Genomic DNA, 18,498 nt, shown 5'->3' on the forward strand with positions numbered 1-18,498 from the left:
GTATGCCTTCCAAACCATCACAGAACAGAGGACACAGAAAATATTCAGCGGTAAGACACAATCTTCTTACCACTGGGCCGACATAAAAATGTAGCCACCCTGACGCCCCATTTAAAAATTATGAAAGCTCAACATGTGTCAATGTTCCCTTCACAGAAGTGTCCAGACTGTCAACTCACATTTTCCCAGAGTTGTACCATAAACCCTAGTACGAAAGACGATTAATTCTAAGAATGTAGCTTTCTCAATTCCTGCAGGACCCTACTTGTTCAATGGGTCACCAAAGGTTAAACCTTCCATAAAACTATAGATAGGGGAAAAACCAAAGGTAGATAAGCAGCATTAGCAACTTACCTTGGCCAAATAAATTAAGACTTAGAAGAGGGGTATATGCAATCTTCCCTTTCCAATTCAACCCAATCACCTAACATTGCAATAATTTTTATTTTTTAAAACAGAAGTAACTTCCTCATTGTTTATAACTGTGACACCCATGAATACATTTGTGCCAAGGAACTCACCTGGTCCCCAAAACTCAGCTATGGTCACTATGCAATTGGTTCTTAAACTTTAGTGTATATGATTTACACAATGCTATGTATAATGCACATTCCGAGGCCTCATCTCAAGAGATTCTGATATAATTAAATTGGGGGTAAGGTGGGTAGGTAAGTATTTGCATTTTTAAGATGAATTTTGAGATGAATTCTGATACAGCTGGCTGACTTTGAGAATCACTGACAGAGTAGGTTGATGGATGATTATTACCCTAATTGAAAAGTAAACAAATCAACTCAAATTACTCTACTTCAATATGCACTAAATACAAAATATAAGTACACAAACTCAGACATAATTATTTATTCCCTTAAGACATAGCACAGCTGAGTATATACTCATTTATTTAGCCTTACATGTATAGCTATGGTTTCAACTCTACTATTTGGGAGACTTCTTGCATATACAGGGAGTTCTTCCTGCACATCCAAGCCCCTGCTTTAGTATACTTTTATGAAAAATATGCATCTCATATCCTTCCAAAACCTCTGAAGAATGTGTGAAGTGTGTGCCCAGGTCATAATCTTTAGATTTTAAAAGTCTCATCACTAGGCTATCAGTGTAATACATGATGAGTGAAAGCAAAAGTCACTCAGTTGTGTCCGACTCTCTACGACCCCATGGACTACACAGTCCATGGAATTCTCCAGGCCAGAATACTGGAGTGGGGAGCCTTTCCCTTCTCCAGGGGACCTTCCCAACCCAGGGATCGAACCCAAGTCTCCAGCATTGCTGGCGGATTCTTTACCAGCTGAGCCACTAGGGAAGCCCAGGGAAATGTATGATGAAACTTCCCTTAAAACCTCTGCCTCAACCGCTCCCAATCAGTCATCTAGTTGTCATTTCAACTTAAAAAATCTGTCTTTAACTTGATTTCTTCTCTCCATTTTTACTGTCAGTATTTTAGTTTAGGATCTCATTAAGTCAAAACGTACTAATCTCTTGTTGAAAGCCTCCTATTAGAACAAAATCAAGACGACCCTAGCATAGTGATGAACTCAGTCCTTTTCAATCTGGCCCAGAGCTTTTTCTCCAGTGTCACCTTCTTCTGCTTTCTATTCTGACCCACTTCACACTGTAACCCCATACAACATTGCAAACACACATGTAACCTTGACAACCAGTGCCTCTGCATATAATATTTTGCCTAAAACTTTCTTTTTTCTTATTTCTTTGCCTGGTAAATTACTAATCCTCCATTTTTCTGAGGCTTTTCTTGATGCTTTAATGGCAGAATTCTCCATGATTTCCTTTGTTCTCCCAAAACTCTTGTTCATACCTCCATAATAAACAACATGTTAACTGATCAATGGCTATACACCTTAGGCCTATGAAACTTATCACCAAAGACTGTTGCAGAAGGAGGTGCACTGAGTTTTGAGTTCTACTGGCAGCATATAAGTGGGTCTGTTTCTTTACATCTTACCAATACTAAGTTTCTTAATCTTTTTCATTTTGGCAGGTGAGAACAGTTTTACAATATAGTTTTAATTTTAATTTCTTTGCTTAATAATCAGGCTGATAACTTCTAATATTTATGGTAATACTTATATATTCCTAATTTTTATACTGGGAAAAGCCAATCTCCTTTTTCTAAATGACTTATATAAGAACTCCATGCATAAAGACACTAACCCATCTTTCTTACGTGTGTTGTAAAATGTGTGGCATTTTTAAAATCTACAAGGCTTTAATTTTTGGTTAGTCAATCTTTTACTTTCTTTTCTTTCTTTGCTTTTACTCTTAGGAAGGTCCTCTCGAATCCAAGATCAGATATACATTCCCCTATTTTCTTCTACTTCATTTATGAATTTATTTTTGATACGTTAAGTTGTATATAACTTTATTATCTTTTCCCAATTAGTCTATTAATGTTCTAATATTTAAAACTGGAAAAGAATGAAGATGAAATAATGATAGAATACTAGCTCCCCTTACTCTTAAGTTTTAACTGTACTGGTAATGCTTTAGTTTTTAAAACAAGTATTTGTTGCATTTCTGCTTTATATTTTTCTGCATGGCTTAAAAAAAAAATCTTCATAGAAAATTAAAGAGAAAAGCCCTCAGCAGGGACCAACATTTTGTATCTTGCACTGGAACAAATAAGGATCTCTCCAAACTGTCTTCATCAAAAGTCAGCATTTTAGTCACAAATTTCTTACTTTTCTAGCATAGTATTTTAATTCAAATTAAAGAAAAATAACTTTCTTCTAGAATAGCATTTACACATTATGTTTTATAAACTGCCAATTAATTCAAGTCTCCTTGAATCACCACGAGGCAGAGAAGTGTGAAACAGCTGAGGACGCAGGGTCTGGAACTAGCTTATCTGGATCTAAGCTCGTGACCCTGCTGCTCGTGAGCTGAGTGACACTGGGCACACAGTGTTTCGGTGTCTTAAGTCTCCTCATCTGTAAAACAGAACCGCTAAATTACAGGGTGGTTACAAGGTTTAATAAGTTAGTACAGTTAAAGTTCTCAGACGAGAGCCTGGCATAATATAATATGCCCTCAGAAATGTCATTGTATATAATAATGGTAGCTAACACATATTACTTCAAGCACTTCAGAACTACAGAAAAAGGGAAGAGCTGCAAAGAGATGTAAAAGAAGACTCAGAACAAGAACATGACAGAAGCCAAAAGAAAAAAATGCAATGATGCAGTTTTTAACAAAGGTAAAGTTAAAAAAAAAAAGATTAGATGAATATTTATGGGTGCTATGTTTCAGTGTGTTTAGGAATGTACATATGTGATGATGTCTAATGAAGCCAAACATTTGTTTTAAGAAAGATACCATGTGAGTTAATTGGTTCAACTAAAGCTAGACTGACTAGTGCTAAGACTAATATTAAATGAGCACAAATGAAGAGCTATATATTAAATCACTGTTAATACAAATCAGACATCCTGCTCCTACATTTTCTTGGATAGTGCTTTAAAGCTCTACCCATTTGTCTGTAGGAATATGTTATAAATTAGCAGGTATTAAAGATCATCTGGTCCAAGGCTTGACTCCCCTCTTGAGCCATGCTACTCGACATCACACTGCATACACGGGACAGATGGAAGAGCACTGTTCCCTCACAGTTCTGCCAGCCAGTCATCTAAACCAAGTGCACACCTGTGGTGACAAGGCACTCACCATTCTAGAGCAAGCCAATTATTTCAATTTTGCACATCTGATTGCTTGATGGCTTTCCCTGCTAATTTAGAATGTGCCTCTCTGCTTGGTTCTTTCAAGGAAAAATCTTTTAAATCTTTACTGTTATTTATGATCTCCCACCCTTTCAGATCACCTCCTCAGAAGACTTACAGTTCATCCACTTGCTACATGTGTAACACCATCAAATGACACATTACTCCCTCAGTAATTCCCTTCTGTATACCTTCCAATTTGTGTATGCCACTCCTAAAATGTGACACCCAAAATGGAATGCAAAATGCAGGGTTATTCACATAAGGACAGACACAGATACAATTTTATGAGTTAATGAAGCAATGGAGGCATATATATGTTTAAAACAATGGAAATAATGTTGCAGAGGCATAAGAAGCAAAATTATATTTTAAATCTGCCCATCTTTTCATTTAAAATTTCAAAGAGCATACTAGATTTTAAAATGCCAAAAAAAAAAAAATTCCTATACATTTTACAGTCAGTTTTGGTATTAGTTTTATCTACATGCATAGTTGTGAGAAAAAGAAATCCCTATTACTTACTGTTGCTATGCAAATGTATTTTTAAAAAATCAATGAAGAATGATTCGAAGGGCAGGGCCAGAACTAAAAAAAAGTAACAAAAATTAAAAGTAAATGTGCTTTCAAATGAACTGTAATGCTGTAGTGGGGGAGGCAAGAAAATTATCAGTCAGTGAACATGAAAATTTATGTAACTGAAACATGTCTCAGTCTGAAAACTGCTTCATAAACTATGTGTTATCATATATAGTGAAATCATTAACTTGTAAAATAGCAAAAAGAATAAAATATACTAAAAAAAACTGGAGTTCTTATAGTCCTGAATCTAACCAAATTGTTTGCCTACCTAGAGTCTGGGGGGAAAAAAAAAAAAGCACCTATTCTACTCCACAAGTATTTTAAAGATCAAATGATAGAATACATAGGAAGTTAAAAGAGAGAATAGGATATGGAAGCATGCTAGAAGAATAAAGCACTATATAATGTAAGATATTAAAATAACTTGGTATTTATGCATTAACGGTTCTATAATAATAGAAATTTAATTTTTAGATGTTTTGCACTAGGTATATGGAATGATCTTCAGTGTCTCTGAATTCTTTGAGTTTATTCAGGCCAATTACTATCATATAATCACTAATTCTACAATATTTAGCTTTACCATATCATACATCTTTTTTCACATACAAGTAGCTGCAAAAAGAAGAGAAGCGAAAAGCAAAAGAGAAAAGGAAAGATATACCCATTTGAATGCAGAGTTCCAAAGAATAACAAGGAGAAATAAGAAAGCCTTCCTCAGCGATGAATGCAAAGAAATAGAGGAAAACAACAGAATAGGAAAGAATAGAGATCTCTTCAAGAAAATTAGAAATACCAAGGGAACATTTCATGCAAAGATGGGCTCAATAAAGGACAGAAATGCTATGGACCTAACAGAAGCAAAAGATATTAAGAAGAGGTGGCAAGAATACTCAGAAGAACTATACAAAAAAGATCTTCACAACCCAGATAATCACAAAGGTGTGATCACTCACCTAGAGCCAGACAGCCTGGAATGTGAAGTCAAGTGGGTCTTAGGAAGTATCACTACGAACAAAGCTAGTGGAGGTGATGGAATTCCAGTTGAGCTATTTAATATCCTAAAAGATGATGCTCTAAAAGTGCTGCACTCAGTATGTCAGCAAATTTGGAAAACTCAGCAGTGGCCACAACCGAAAAAGTCAGTTTTCATTCCAATCCCAAAGAAAGGCAATGCCAAAGAATGTTCAAACTACCACACAATTGCACTCATTTCACACGCTAGTCAAGTAGTGCTCAAAATTCTCCAAGCCAGGCTGTAGCAATATGTGAACCGTGAACTTCCAAATGTTCAAGCTGGTTTTAGAAAAGGCAGAACCAGAGATCAAACTGCCAACATTCACTGGATCATCGAAAAAGCAAGAGAGTTCCAGAAAAACATCTATTTCTGCTTTATTGACCACGCCAAAGCTTTTGACTGTGTGGATCACAATAAACTGTGGAAAATTCTGAAAGAGATGGGAATACCAGACCACCTGGCCTGCCTCTTGAGAAACCTGTATGCGGATCAGGAAGCAACAGTTAGAACTGGACATGAAACAACAGACTGGTTCTAAATGGGAAAAGGAGTGGATCAAGGCTGTATATTGTCACCCTGCTTATTTAACTTATATGCAGAGTACATCACGAGAAACTCTGGGCTGGAAGAAGCACAAGCTGGGATCAAGATTGCCGGGAGAAATATCAATAACCTCAGATATGCAGATGACATCACCCTTATGGCAGAAAGTGAAGAAGAACCAAAGAGCCTTTTGATGAAAGTGAAAGAGGAGAGTAAAAAAGTTGGCTTAAAGCTCAACATTCAGAAAACTAAGATCATGGCATCCAGTCCCATCACTTCATGGCAAATAGATGGGGAGACAGTGGAAACAGTGTCAGACTTTACTTTTTTGGGCTCCAAAATCACTGCAGATGGTGACTGCAGCCATGAAATTAAAAGACACTTACTCCTTGGAAGGAAAGTTATGACCAACCTAGACAGCATATAAAAAGCAGAGACATTACTTTGTCAACAAAGGTCCATCTAGTCAAGGCTATGGTTTTTCCAGTGGTCATGTATGGATGTGAGAGTTGGACTATAAAGAAAGTTGAGTGCCAAAGAATTGATGTTTTTGAACTGTGGCGCTGGAGAAGACTCTTGAGAGTTCCTTGGATTGCAAGGAGATCCAACCAGTCCATCCTAAAGGAAATCAGTCCTGGGTGTTCATTGGAAAGACTGATGTTGAAGCTGAAACTCCAATATTTTGGCCACCTGATGCAAAGAGCTGACTCATTTGAAAAGACCCTGATGCTGGGAAAGATTGAAGGCAGGAGGAGAAGGGGACGACAGAGGATGAGATGTTTAGATGGTATTACCGACTCAATGGACATGAGTTTGGGTAAACTCCGGGAGTTGGTGATGGACAGGGAGGCCTGGTGTGCTGTGGTTCATGGGGTCGCAAAGAGTCAGACACGACTGAGCGACTGAACTTACTGACTGATATCTCACACAGAAATTCAACATAGTCACTGAAATGAAACACCAATCTACCTTTTCCATTCTAAATTATTTCCTTGTGATATTAGCTTCAAGAAAAGTTTCATATATGATATTAGGCTAGAATGTATTTCTGATATTAGAGCCAATGCACATCACTATTCAAATACAGAAGGTCCTGTGTTTAAAAGGACAACTGGAATCAGATCCATGATGTAAGTGTATACTTTATCCTATAGCTAACCAAATCGTCATGTTCATTTCAATGAAGATCAGTATTTATTTGTAAATACTGTATTAGCTGGTAACCAAGAAAGGATTATTTTGTGTCAAAAATTACTATAATGTAGCTAAACAAAAATGGCTCCATCAAAATGCTTTTGTGCAATAATCATCTCTAACCTAACTCCATATTCCAAACTTCACCCCAACTACAAGAAATGCCCACTATATTCATTAGTTAATATGTGCATTTTAAAAGCTGATCTATATTACTTGTTAAATCTGAGACAAGTTATTACTTGAATTAAGAGTTAAGATTTCAGTCCTACCCTCTAAGTCATTTAATATAAAGAAGGTTAAAGAGGTTTGCAATAATAAAAACAAAATGTGTATAGATGACACTTAAAGGTCTATGTTTGCATCCTATCTGATAAAACAATAAATTAAGTCAATGTGTTTATAAAATCATAAAATATTATGACTATATACATACACATGACAAAATTGAGCCTTTTATATATTTTTGGTTAAATGTAATATATGTTTGCGACTTAGTAAGTAAATTTATTACATCCAGCTGAACCAATGAATGAGACATATGCAATGAAATAGTTTCAAACTTTTGGTATTGCACATATTGTGAAAATATGAAGCAAAGAAAAACTGTAATTAGTAAAGTTTGTAATTTGAGCACAAATAGTAAAATATTTTTTTAACGCTTTAATTTTTGCCACATTTTAATTTATTACCTTGGTTTGTTTGGGGCAAGCTGTCGACTTGGCCGTCGAATAGATTGGTTTTGTTGTATTTTCATTGACGTTCTAGGAGATGACCGTGCGAAAGGGTCTGGAGCTGGAGGCTTTTTAGGTATCTTTTTCACTAACCGACTCACCCACTTTTGCTGCTCTTCTGTAGAATTTGCTAATAACAATAGATTCTTTGCCGATGAAATATCATAATACACTATAAAGAAATATTTGAGAAAAATTAATGTTTAAAATGATCTGAACATAAGTAATATTAATTGAACAAGTGATTTATTATTTACCTTTGCAAGGCGCTATGATTTCCTCCTTTTTGTCCATGTGATCTTTATGACATTTAATGTGACAGCGACGGCACTCTAAAGCAGGAGGGGGTTTAAACATGTGCCACAATGGCTTCATACACGCCTCACAGTTGGTTGGGAAATGATAGAGAGTAGGAATAAATTCATGTCCCTTGTGGCAAATATAATTTGATTTTTCTCCCACTGGCTCCACTGGAAATTCTTGTTCCTTCTTACTTTCTCCTTCATTGGCATACAGAATCTATAAACACCATAAAGAAAATGAGTATCTTCAAACGTTAGCTATTTTAATGTAGTAATAATTCTTATAGTATAAATGAAATTAGTCTAAACTATTCAATGAGACAAAAATGCATTTGTTGTTTAAATGGTAGTAGGTTGTAATCAAGAGCTCAGATGAGTAAAGTCACTAGCCAGTCAATGTGGTTCACATCTCAAAAGAATCAATTCTGTTCAAATGATGCCTCCTAATTTTCTCATGTTATCTTCCTATGTTTCAGCAAATTTTTCACAATAGGCTAGCCAAAGATAAATCTTCACTTGATTAGTGTTAGAAAGCTTTTCTTGGAGGGAATTTTCAAAACAATCACCTGAAGAGATGAACTGTGGCTCTATAATTCTCAAAAACAGACCACTCAGTGATAACTGCAAATACAGTTTTAACTGAAAAGATCTGTATTTGGAGAATTGAGGAAAAAAGAGGAAAGGATGTATAAGATATTTCAAACAAACTTGCTAAGTACCTAGAAAATAAGCTGCCAGCTTCCCTACAGTACACCAAGCACTACAGCTTTTACCAGAAGGGATTCATGGTTGGTGTGACTAATTTCAAAATGGAAGAAATAAAAGGAAGAATTTGGCTTCACCTTAAATTGGAAGTAAAAGGGTTCTTGGGTGCAAAATTTAACTTCACAAGCAACTTTTTTAACTTTCTAGAGCACTGAACATAAAACCAAAACAGAACATTCATGCTAAAAAAATGTTGTAACCAACAGGGATCCCAAAGTCGGTACTCTGTGACAACCGAGAAGGGTGGGATGGGAAGCGAGGTTCAAGAGGGAGGGGACATATGTATACCTATGGTTGATTCATGTTGATGTATGGCAGAAATCATCACAATACTGTAAATAATTATCCTCCAATTAAAAATAAAAATTTTAAAACAATGTCATAACCAACCCTGAACAAAAGGATAGCAAAGGCTAGAAACATGATATAAATACACTACAGACTACAGACTTTAACAAGTAAGATGGAGAGAAGAATTTAAGATGTATCCAACAGGATAAGCATGAAAGTCACAAATGAACAAGCCACCTCTAAATGGGACAAAAATTGAAGAAAGATAACCTGAAAAAGGCCCAAGAATAAAGAAATTCGTTATGTCATGTCATGCTGAGAATGTATAAAGGCGAAAAGAACAAAACAAAATAAACAAACCACAAAATAAAAACATTTACCTGGAATATCCTTGGAATTTCTTTAGCATCTGCTCTATATACATCTGTCTGTGTAACTGGTCGGACATGAAATAACTTGCTATAAAAGATTTTTAATAAAAGAGTAAGGTATTACCAAAGGGTCAGATTATATCAGTTTTCTTATACTCATGTCACAAATTAAAACTGACTACTCTGACTCTGGGAAATGGCAAAGGACAGGGAAGCCTGGTGTGCTGCAGCTCATGGGGTTGCAAAGAGTCAGACACGACTGAGCAACTGAAAAACTCTGACTCTTATCAGAATGTTAGAGCTCTATAAATTACTCCTTGAGATTTTGAGAAATTTTCAATAAGTCAGAAATTTTCTAATTAGTTTCAGAAAACAACATATTGAAGATTCATGAAATAGAGACATTTTAGCCAACTCTATATGCCAAACTTTCATCTGTATGAAGCAAATATAAGAAAATCTAACAACAGTATAGTAGCACTTATACTATGAGAATATACATGTACTATATGACTAATAAATTACACTAACTTGACAAAAGGTCACACTACTCTCTTAAACTTTAAAAGATAAAGTTACAAAATATTCTCATGGTTGGATGGCATCACCAACTCAACAGACATGAGCGTGAGCCAACTCCGGGCGATGGTGAAGGACAGGGAAGCCTAGTGTGCTGCAGTCCATGGGGCACAAAAAGTCAGACACGACCTAGCAACTGAACAACAATAACAAATATTCTAATAAAAATACTTACTCTATATCTAAAACCATGTAAGGATTAGATTGTTCTTTATCTTGTTCACTGTCATAGAAAAGGATCTTCTTACTGCTTACAATCACATACTGTTAAAAATGAGGAAATGAATTAAACAATGATTAAAGTTAATATATATCTTGTTTTTCTTTGAAAATAAATTCTATATTAGCAATAAAAATCATATAAAATATATGTTAAATACCTAAAAAGCTATCTTAATGTATCCTTAAAAAAAGTCTTCCTTAAAATAAGAACAGATCTGATTGTACACATTTTAAGTAAGCAAATTGGGGGGGGGGGGGGGGGCGGGATAAATTCAACTAATTTTTAGACTGATTTAGCTCTAAGATCCAAAAGCATAAGCAGCCTTATTGCTATGACTTGAATGGTTATATTCTCCCAAATTCACATGTTAATGAATTTACATCATAACCTAATGTGATGATATCAGGAAGTGGGGTCTTGGGAAGTTGATTAGGTCATGACACTAGAGACCTCATGGAGGGGATTAGTGCCCTTATAAAGGGGATTCCAGAGAAATTACTACCCCTTCCACCATGAGGACAGAGCAAGAAGTCTGCAACCTGGAAAAAGACTTTTACCAGAACCCAATCATGCTGGCCGATTCCTTATCTTGGACTTCCAGTCTCCAAAACCGTGAGAAATAAATCTTTGTCGTTCATAAGCTACTCAGTCTGTGGTATTTTGTTATAGCAGCCCTAAAGCTAAGATACTTATCGAATATGAACATAATATCAATAATCATAGTAACAGAGGTAAAGAAATATCTGGAACTTTCTGTCATATCTAGAGTTGTTTTCCTGGAAACAGCAAAAGCACCAAGGTCAATATAGCCTTCTATTTTCCTAACACCAAAATCTGTTTTATTATTAACAACATGTTAACGATGAAAAGTTTCTTTTTTTTAAACGAAGATATATAAAATTAATTATTCCAAACCACAAAGTACAAATAAGTTTTATGTGTCTGAAAGTTCTGGTTATCTATATCTTACAACGACAAAAGTGAAATGGCTATAGCTAAACCAAAAGTAAAACAGAAGACCTTGATTCAAATGTATCAAGGTACTGATTCAAAAGTATTCAAGGTATTGACTAAAAATCAAGTATTGATTCAAAAGTATCAATTACCTTTTTAACCCATCCAAATTTTTTAGTGTTGTTTCTCACAGGCAATGAAAGCCATCCTTCTAGTCTTGATTCTATAAGCACAAGATATGAGTGTAAGTACAACAAATCTCTTAAGAAAATGAGGAAATTAACAAAATTTTAATATAAAAGTCACAAGCAAATATGCCCTTCAGAATTTATACATCATCTAACATATAATAATAATGTAGGATCAGTATAAGCAAGTTATACAATGCAAAATGAAATCCAGGTTATATCACGTTGGAAATATATATCTTGTAGTTTATAACGTCAAATGCCCCATTAATTAAATTCATGCATTTGCAAAGTTCCGCAGACAAGTTGCAAAAATGAAAAGCAGCTGTCTGTCTATTCTCATTGGTACAACCTGTATCAGAATCCTCTATCTTTCCTTTGGAAGAAAGCCCAACTACAGATGTAGTACACAATTTTGAAGACAAAATATTTTCTGTGAGTAATTAACTGTTCAGAGAAAATGGACTGTTAGAATGGTTTTAAATAAAATGAAGTAAAACTGTGTAAATTACAGATCAAATCTGGCTAATAAGTAGCAGTAAGTCAAAAGATTCCTAAATTTTAAAATAGTAAAATCAGTAAAATTCTAGTTCAGCCAAGAAAACTCTGCATCCTTAGAATCTGTTCTAATGGTATCTGATCAGTTTTAGTGAAATAATTTTAGTGAAATAAAATTTTGTGTACAAAGTAAGCATTTTTGGAGGTTATGCTAATAATAAAAGTAGCTATCACCTACTTTGTGTCTGAACTGTGCTAGACACCTTATATAAATTTTCTTCAACTCTCAGAACAATCGCACTGAAGGTCACAGAGGGACACATCTCTGATCCAGTGCTTATACTTGCTCCCTCTCTCTCTCACATTAATAACCTTCCAGACCCCATGAACCGAAATGATGTCATTAAATATAGCTATATACTCAAATGTCTGGACATGGCCCTACACCAATTTAAGGGATTAATCAGATGATCTCTAACAATAAGGGTAAGACTGAAATAATTTTATTGCTAAGATCTGAAACAACTTCAATATAATCACTTATGATTTATACTGATATATACCTGGAAAGTGTGATGACAATGTAAATAAATATAGCAAATTTACACTGAATTCAACTAACAGATTAAATTTTATTTTACATCCAACTGTTTATGCACTAATTTCCTGTGGTGTTTAAACGTTTTTTGTACTTACATTAACTTTGCATTAAACATAACAATTTTGGGGGTTTTCCAACTGGTTTCTTCATTTAAACTATAATTCCTTTCAGGACAAGGATCAGGTCAAACTGTCTTATACTTTTTTTTAAGGTCTAGTACAATGTTGGCTGGTCTTCCTGGTGGCTCAGACAGTAAAGAATCTCCCTGCAATGCAGGAGATCCAGGTTTGACTGCTCGGTGGGGAAGATCCCCTGGAGAAGGGAAGGGCAACTCACTCCAGTATTCTTGCCTGGGGATCCCATGGACAGAGCCTGGAGGGCTACAGTCCTCCAGGGTCAAAAAGAGTCTGACACAACTGATCGATTAACACTTTTCACTTTCACAATGTAGACTAAGTAAGCACTCAAGGGAAACCTAAATATACCCTCTAAAACAGTCTACACATGCTTTTTCTGTACCATCATTCTTCATATGAAACTTCAGAAAGAATTTCTTCTTGGTTAAAAATGGAAGAAACAGACAGTGAAACCATATGTTCTTAAATGATATAAAGCACTCCTCCATTTCTTAGAAGCTTACAAAATAAATTCTATCAATTGCAACAGCAATGCAAAGTGAAATTCCTTAAAAAACAAAATCTTTGTTCATGCAGCAGTTTCTTTTTAACTGAGACTTGTTATTGGAGCAACTTGTTAGAGTTAGTCAATATTAGTTATTATTACAAAAATTTTCAAAAGGACTAAAATTATGGGTAGTGGGAAAAAAAACCCAGAGGTCAAGGATTTTCATGATGTCACCTGTACCATTAGGTTCCGATGAAATAGGTAAGTAAGGAACAGATTCTTCTTCTGAGTCAGAGTCAGAGTCAAGAAGCATATGAGAACTGGAAGGCTTAGTGGCAATATTGAGAGAAGTGGAGGAACGTTGGTAGGTGAATGACATGGATTCCATAGTGTGTGACTGAGTGATATGAACTAAACACCCAACATAAAAGGAAGTAAGAATGCAGAAAGAAGAAAAAATAAAAATGAAAGCTTAAAAGGAGAGCTATGAATAATATACAAAGAGTTAATTTAAATAACTAAATATGTGAAATTTACACTTGCATTTTTTAATAAAAAGTTTTGTGAAAAATCAATAAATAAAATAATTTAAACTGTCATCTGAACCCCTACTCTAAGGAGTAGGTGTTCCCTTAAAAAATGACAAATATTTTTCCTCAAGAGCAAAGTCAGTTACAGGACTTAAAACCATCAACTGATTTACATTTAAGACAAAAGTAAATGTAAGGGCTGAATGAATCTATACCTGGAAAACCATCATCAGCTTCAGTATCCCCTGGTCCACTGCCTATACTGGAACTATCCAAACCAATGTGCAAGGCCTGGAGCTGGGAGCGCAGCTGCTCAATGTCACTGTCCTTACTGTCCAGTGTCATCTGTAGTTCAATTCGAATCTGACTCTCTTCAGCTATTTGCTACAAGAAATTGAATTACATTGAATTAATTGAATGTCATACATCTTATAATTTTGCTTCCTAGTTCAGTAATATGGCAGTCTCTCCTTATACAAGGTTTCACTTTCTGTGTTTTCAATTATCCAAGGTCAACTGCAGTATGAAAATATCAAATGGAAAATTTCAGAAATAAGCAGTCTCTAAGTTTTGAATCATGTGCTGTTCTAAGTAGTATGATGAACTCTCACATTGCTTGGTTCTACTTGCCTGGGATATTATTCATCCCTTTATCCAGTTTATTCACACTGTATATGCTACCCTACTCCTTACAGTACAGGAAAATATATAGTAGGTATAGAGTTCAGTAGTATCTGTGGCTCCAGGCATTCACTGGGGATCTTGGAACATAGTTCTCTTGCATAAGGGGAGACTACTGTAATTATTAATAGAAATGTTCCATAACCTATAAAATATATGCAGACATGAAAATAATTCTACTTCTTAAAAAGAAGTCTTCAAAAAGTATTCTTACAGCCTGCATTTCATTCAGTTCTTTCTGATACTTGATCATCTGCTGGGTCAGTTTTTCGCGTTCAGATTTAAGTTCCATATGTAGCTTTCTATTCTCCTTTTCTTTTCTCCGCACATCTGTGTCATTACCACGCTTAACAGGTTCCTTTCGATTCATGATCTCAGCCAACTTATTCACAGCCTTAAAAACATAAAAATAAGGATGTAAATAAATTATGTTGATGATTTCTTGGTAACTCACCAATAGCACATTACAAAATCTTCCCTACACAAAGGGCCACAAAGAAACACCTTTTATACTAAAAAAAAATACACTTTCATCATTATTCATCATCATTTTCCAACCAACACTGTTTTTCCCTCTCATGTTTTCTGAGAACTATAATTTAAAATGTTTATAGGTTCATTTTCTACCACTTGGGAGGCAGATCTTTTATTCTAGAAAAGAGTTTTGCACTGGTATCACACTGATAAAATAAATGTCCAACCACAGAACAAAGCGTCTTGGACCCACCAGGACTCATGTTGTATATACAATCTGAGAGCTGAGAAAAGGGTAGTTAATAATCATGATGCCTTTTCAGAATGACCCTTTTTTAGGCTGTCAGCAAATGGTCCTTCTCTACCATTTCTTAAAAGCAGAAAAATTTATCAGATTACAATAAAAAATTAGGAGGGATTATGATTCCATATGGAAGAATTAAGAGAAACTTAATAAACATTGAACTCAACAATGTTAATCAAATCTAGTTTCTCTCAATGTGGTAAAAAACTGGATAATCCTGACGGTTCACAACTACTGGTACCATCAATGACTGCTACAGCCAATCTGTAATGTTAGAAGTAAAATGCAAGAAAGATAAACTAAGAAAAATTTCAAAATCATATTTAGAGCTTATTATATACACACTTGAGTTTTAAGTGTCCTCTCTGTTAACAGCTGTTTCTCAAATTGCGCTTTAATAGCTGCTGCACTTATTTCTTCATCTTTCAACCTTGATAGTTCTAAAACAGAAAAATGTAAAAATTATACTAATAGTTTAGCAACTGGTAAACATTAGGCATACTGAAAATAAATTTTATTCTTTGTTAATACATACGCTCTTGGGCTTCTTTCAATTTGTTATTTAATTCTTCTTTCTCATTTGCAAGATTGGCAACATCACTAGTTAGTGTCCTATTAGTTTCCTCAAGCTAAGAAATGAAAATGGAAAAAAAATTTATACCTTAATATATAAAATTTTAAGTTATAAAGCAGTAATTCAAAATGAAAATATCCTAGGATGTTGCTAAAACTCTTGTTTTTCTAAGTACATCTATCTCTACAGTTCTTGCTTTTGTCCTACCTTACCAAACTTCAAAATTGATGAAAATTTATGAAACGTTAACACATTTCATATACACCCCAGGAAGCCAAAAATTTGCCCCCTTTCAAAAATCTTTAGTAGTATTTTAAATGGAAGTAACAGTTAGTAAACTAAAAAAAAAAAAGCAAATACTATAACAAAGCTCTGCATTCCAGCATGCAGAATAAATAAAATTTAAAACTATGGTTTATAAAACATTGTTTTAAAACAGAAAATAAAATTTTACTAAAGAAGTTGACATTCTTTGGTATTCTTGCCAAAGCCTATTCTTCTTCCTTCCTGAAGCAAATTTTATTGTGAATTATGTGTTCATCCTTCCCATCCATGATTGTATACTTTCATTACACACATGTGAAACAACATAATGCAGTTTTATGTGATTTTAAACTGTCTATAAATAGCATGATGCTGTATTTTTCTGTAACTGCTTTCATTCATTATATTAAGAATGAAACTGTCGATATATATAATTAATTTTAACTGATGTAGTAGTTCTAGCTTCTACTGCATTCCATTTATTGATTCACTCATCTATTAATATATTTGAATTTTTGCTATTACAAACATTTATGCTGCTAGGAGTAGTATGTCTGAATTTCTCTAGCACATTTATCTTATTATGAACTTTGGATTATACGAATATGTAAAATTTACTGGAACTTGCAATATTATTTACTATACTGTAGTATGCTATATTAAATTTATACTCTGGATATTAGTAAGAAAAACATCATTTTTCACACATCCTTCAAACATTTCAAAGTAGTCAGACACTGAGTTTTTGCCAACATGATGACTATGAAATGGTAATACAAAATTATTTTAGCTAGCCTTTTCCTAAATAATAGTGAAGTTAAACGTTTGCTCATATTTTTAGGTTTTCTCTTTTGGCCAATTTTTCCTTTGGATTATTTAGCTTTTTCTTACTGAATAGTAGGAGTTCTGCTTATATTCTAGATACTAATCACTTGTTTAATAAATACAAGTATTTTCCCTGTTGTTTATTTATTTTCTGTTACAAGTAAATGTTAAGTTTCATTCTAATATTTAAAAATTTTTATTTTACATATTTAGGTTCTTAAGAGAGCTAGAATTTACTGTTATATATGGTAAATGATAATAAGAATCTAATTTTATTTCTTTCCACATAAAAACATAGTCATTTCAAAACCATGTATTAAATCTGTATCCTCTCCCACTGATTCGTGTGTTGCCACTGACGTCATATGCCAAGTTCTCCTGTGTGCATCAGTCTATTTCTGGTCTCCCTACTCACTTTCACTGAACAGGATTAAATATCCCTGTTCTAATGCCATGCTTTAAAATTACTGTAACATTTTTAATAGATCTGGACAAATGATAAGGCTCAACTACTTGATATTTTACTTCTATCTGAAATTTTTATTACAATTATTTTCAATCTACATATGGCTATCTTCATGATTAAACTAATCTTCATGACTAATTTCAAATTCTTTTAAACTACAATTGATTTAACAAGAAAAAAAAAGACTTAAACTGTTCTGTACTTTTGTTATTTTTTCACTTTAGTCCTTAACTCTGAATTTACCAATAAGTGAAGCCATTGGAAGTTGTGTTTTGGGGGGGCCCTCTCTCTGCCAAACAACACTGAGAAGCTGATGGTTCACAAGCTCAAATATCTTATAGCCAAAACATACAATTTTTCATTTAGATTTATGTTACTTTCCTAGTATTTCTAAAGCAAGATTTATAACAATTTAATTATAGCCAAAAATGAACCAAGGATTTTACTTACAGACGCAATAGTAGCATCTTTTTCGGTGAGTTCCTGTTTGTGCCGAGCCATCATCTCTTTGATCTCCAGCTCTTTCATGATCTTCTCTTTTTCCAAATCAGAATACTGCTCCTCAGCAATTGAACGAGCCAGTTGCTCAGAATCTGCTTTGGTTAAGGTAATCTCCAGTTGAGCAGCCAAGGAATCCCTAGGTTTAAGAGAAATAAAATTTTAATGTTCAATTTTTTATCACAAAGTTGAAGTTTTAGTCTAATTAACTTCATCAGATCAGCCAGTTCAGTTCAGTCACTCAGTTGTGTCGGACTCTTTGCGACCTCATGGACTGCAGCATGCCAGGCCTCCCTGTCCATCACCAACTCCCGGAGCTTACTCAAATTCAAGTCCATCGAGTTGGTGATGCCATCCAGCCATCTCATCCTCTGGCATCCCCTTCTCCTCCTGTCTTCAATCTTTCCCACCATCAGGGTCTTTTCCAACGAGTCAGTTCTTCACATCAGGTGGCCAAAGTAATGGAGCTACAGCTTCAGCATCCATCTTTCCAATGAATATTCAGAACTGATTTCCTTGAGGATTGACTGGTTGGATCTCCCTGCAGTACAAGGGATTCTCAAGAGTCTCCTCTGACACCACAGTTCAAAAGTTCAATACTTCAGTGCTCACCTTTCTTTATAGTCCAACTCTCACATCCATACATGACTAGACGGACCT

The 18,498-nt window shown here is 34.6% G+C and overlaps 1 protein-coding gene across 2 annotated transcripts in view; it reads right to left on the reverse strand.

Moving 5' to 3' along the window:
• The window catches only part of ROCK2 (Rho associated coiled-coil containing protein kinase 2), a 128,299-nt gene that overhangs the window by 4,907 nt on the left and 104,894 nt on the right, over positions 1–18,498 (reverse strand). For both annotated transcript variants that reach the window (XM_065928594.1, XM_065928593.1), the window contains 10 exons: positions 17,791–17,977; positions 15,747–15,840; positions 15,557–15,651; positions 14,648–14,827; positions 13,968–14,136; positions 11,464–11,534; positions 10,310–10,398; positions 9,565–9,643; positions 8,084–8,345; positions 7,785–7,998 (listed from right to left, as the gene is read on the reverse strand). In XM_065928594.1, the coding sequence (XP_065784666.1) occupies positions 7,785–7,998; positions 8,084–8,345; positions 9,565–9,643; positions 10,310–10,398; positions 11,464–11,534; positions 13,968–14,136; positions 14,648–14,827; positions 15,557–15,651; positions 15,747–15,840; positions 17,791–17,977 (1,440 nt within the window). The remainder of the gene's footprint in view (positions 1–7,784; positions 7,999–8,083; positions 8,346–9,564; positions 9,644–10,309; positions 10,399–11,463; positions 11,535–13,967; positions 14,137–14,647; positions 14,828–15,556; positions 15,652–15,746; positions 15,841–17,790; positions 17,978–18,498) is intronic.

Source organism: Muntiacus reevesi, chromosome 3 (assembly GCF_963930625.1).
Source record: "Muntiacus reevesi chromosome 3, mMunRee1.1, whole genome shotgun sequence".
NCBI lineage: Eukaryota > Metazoa > Chordata > Mammalia > Artiodactyla > Cervidae > Muntiacus > Muntiacus reevesi.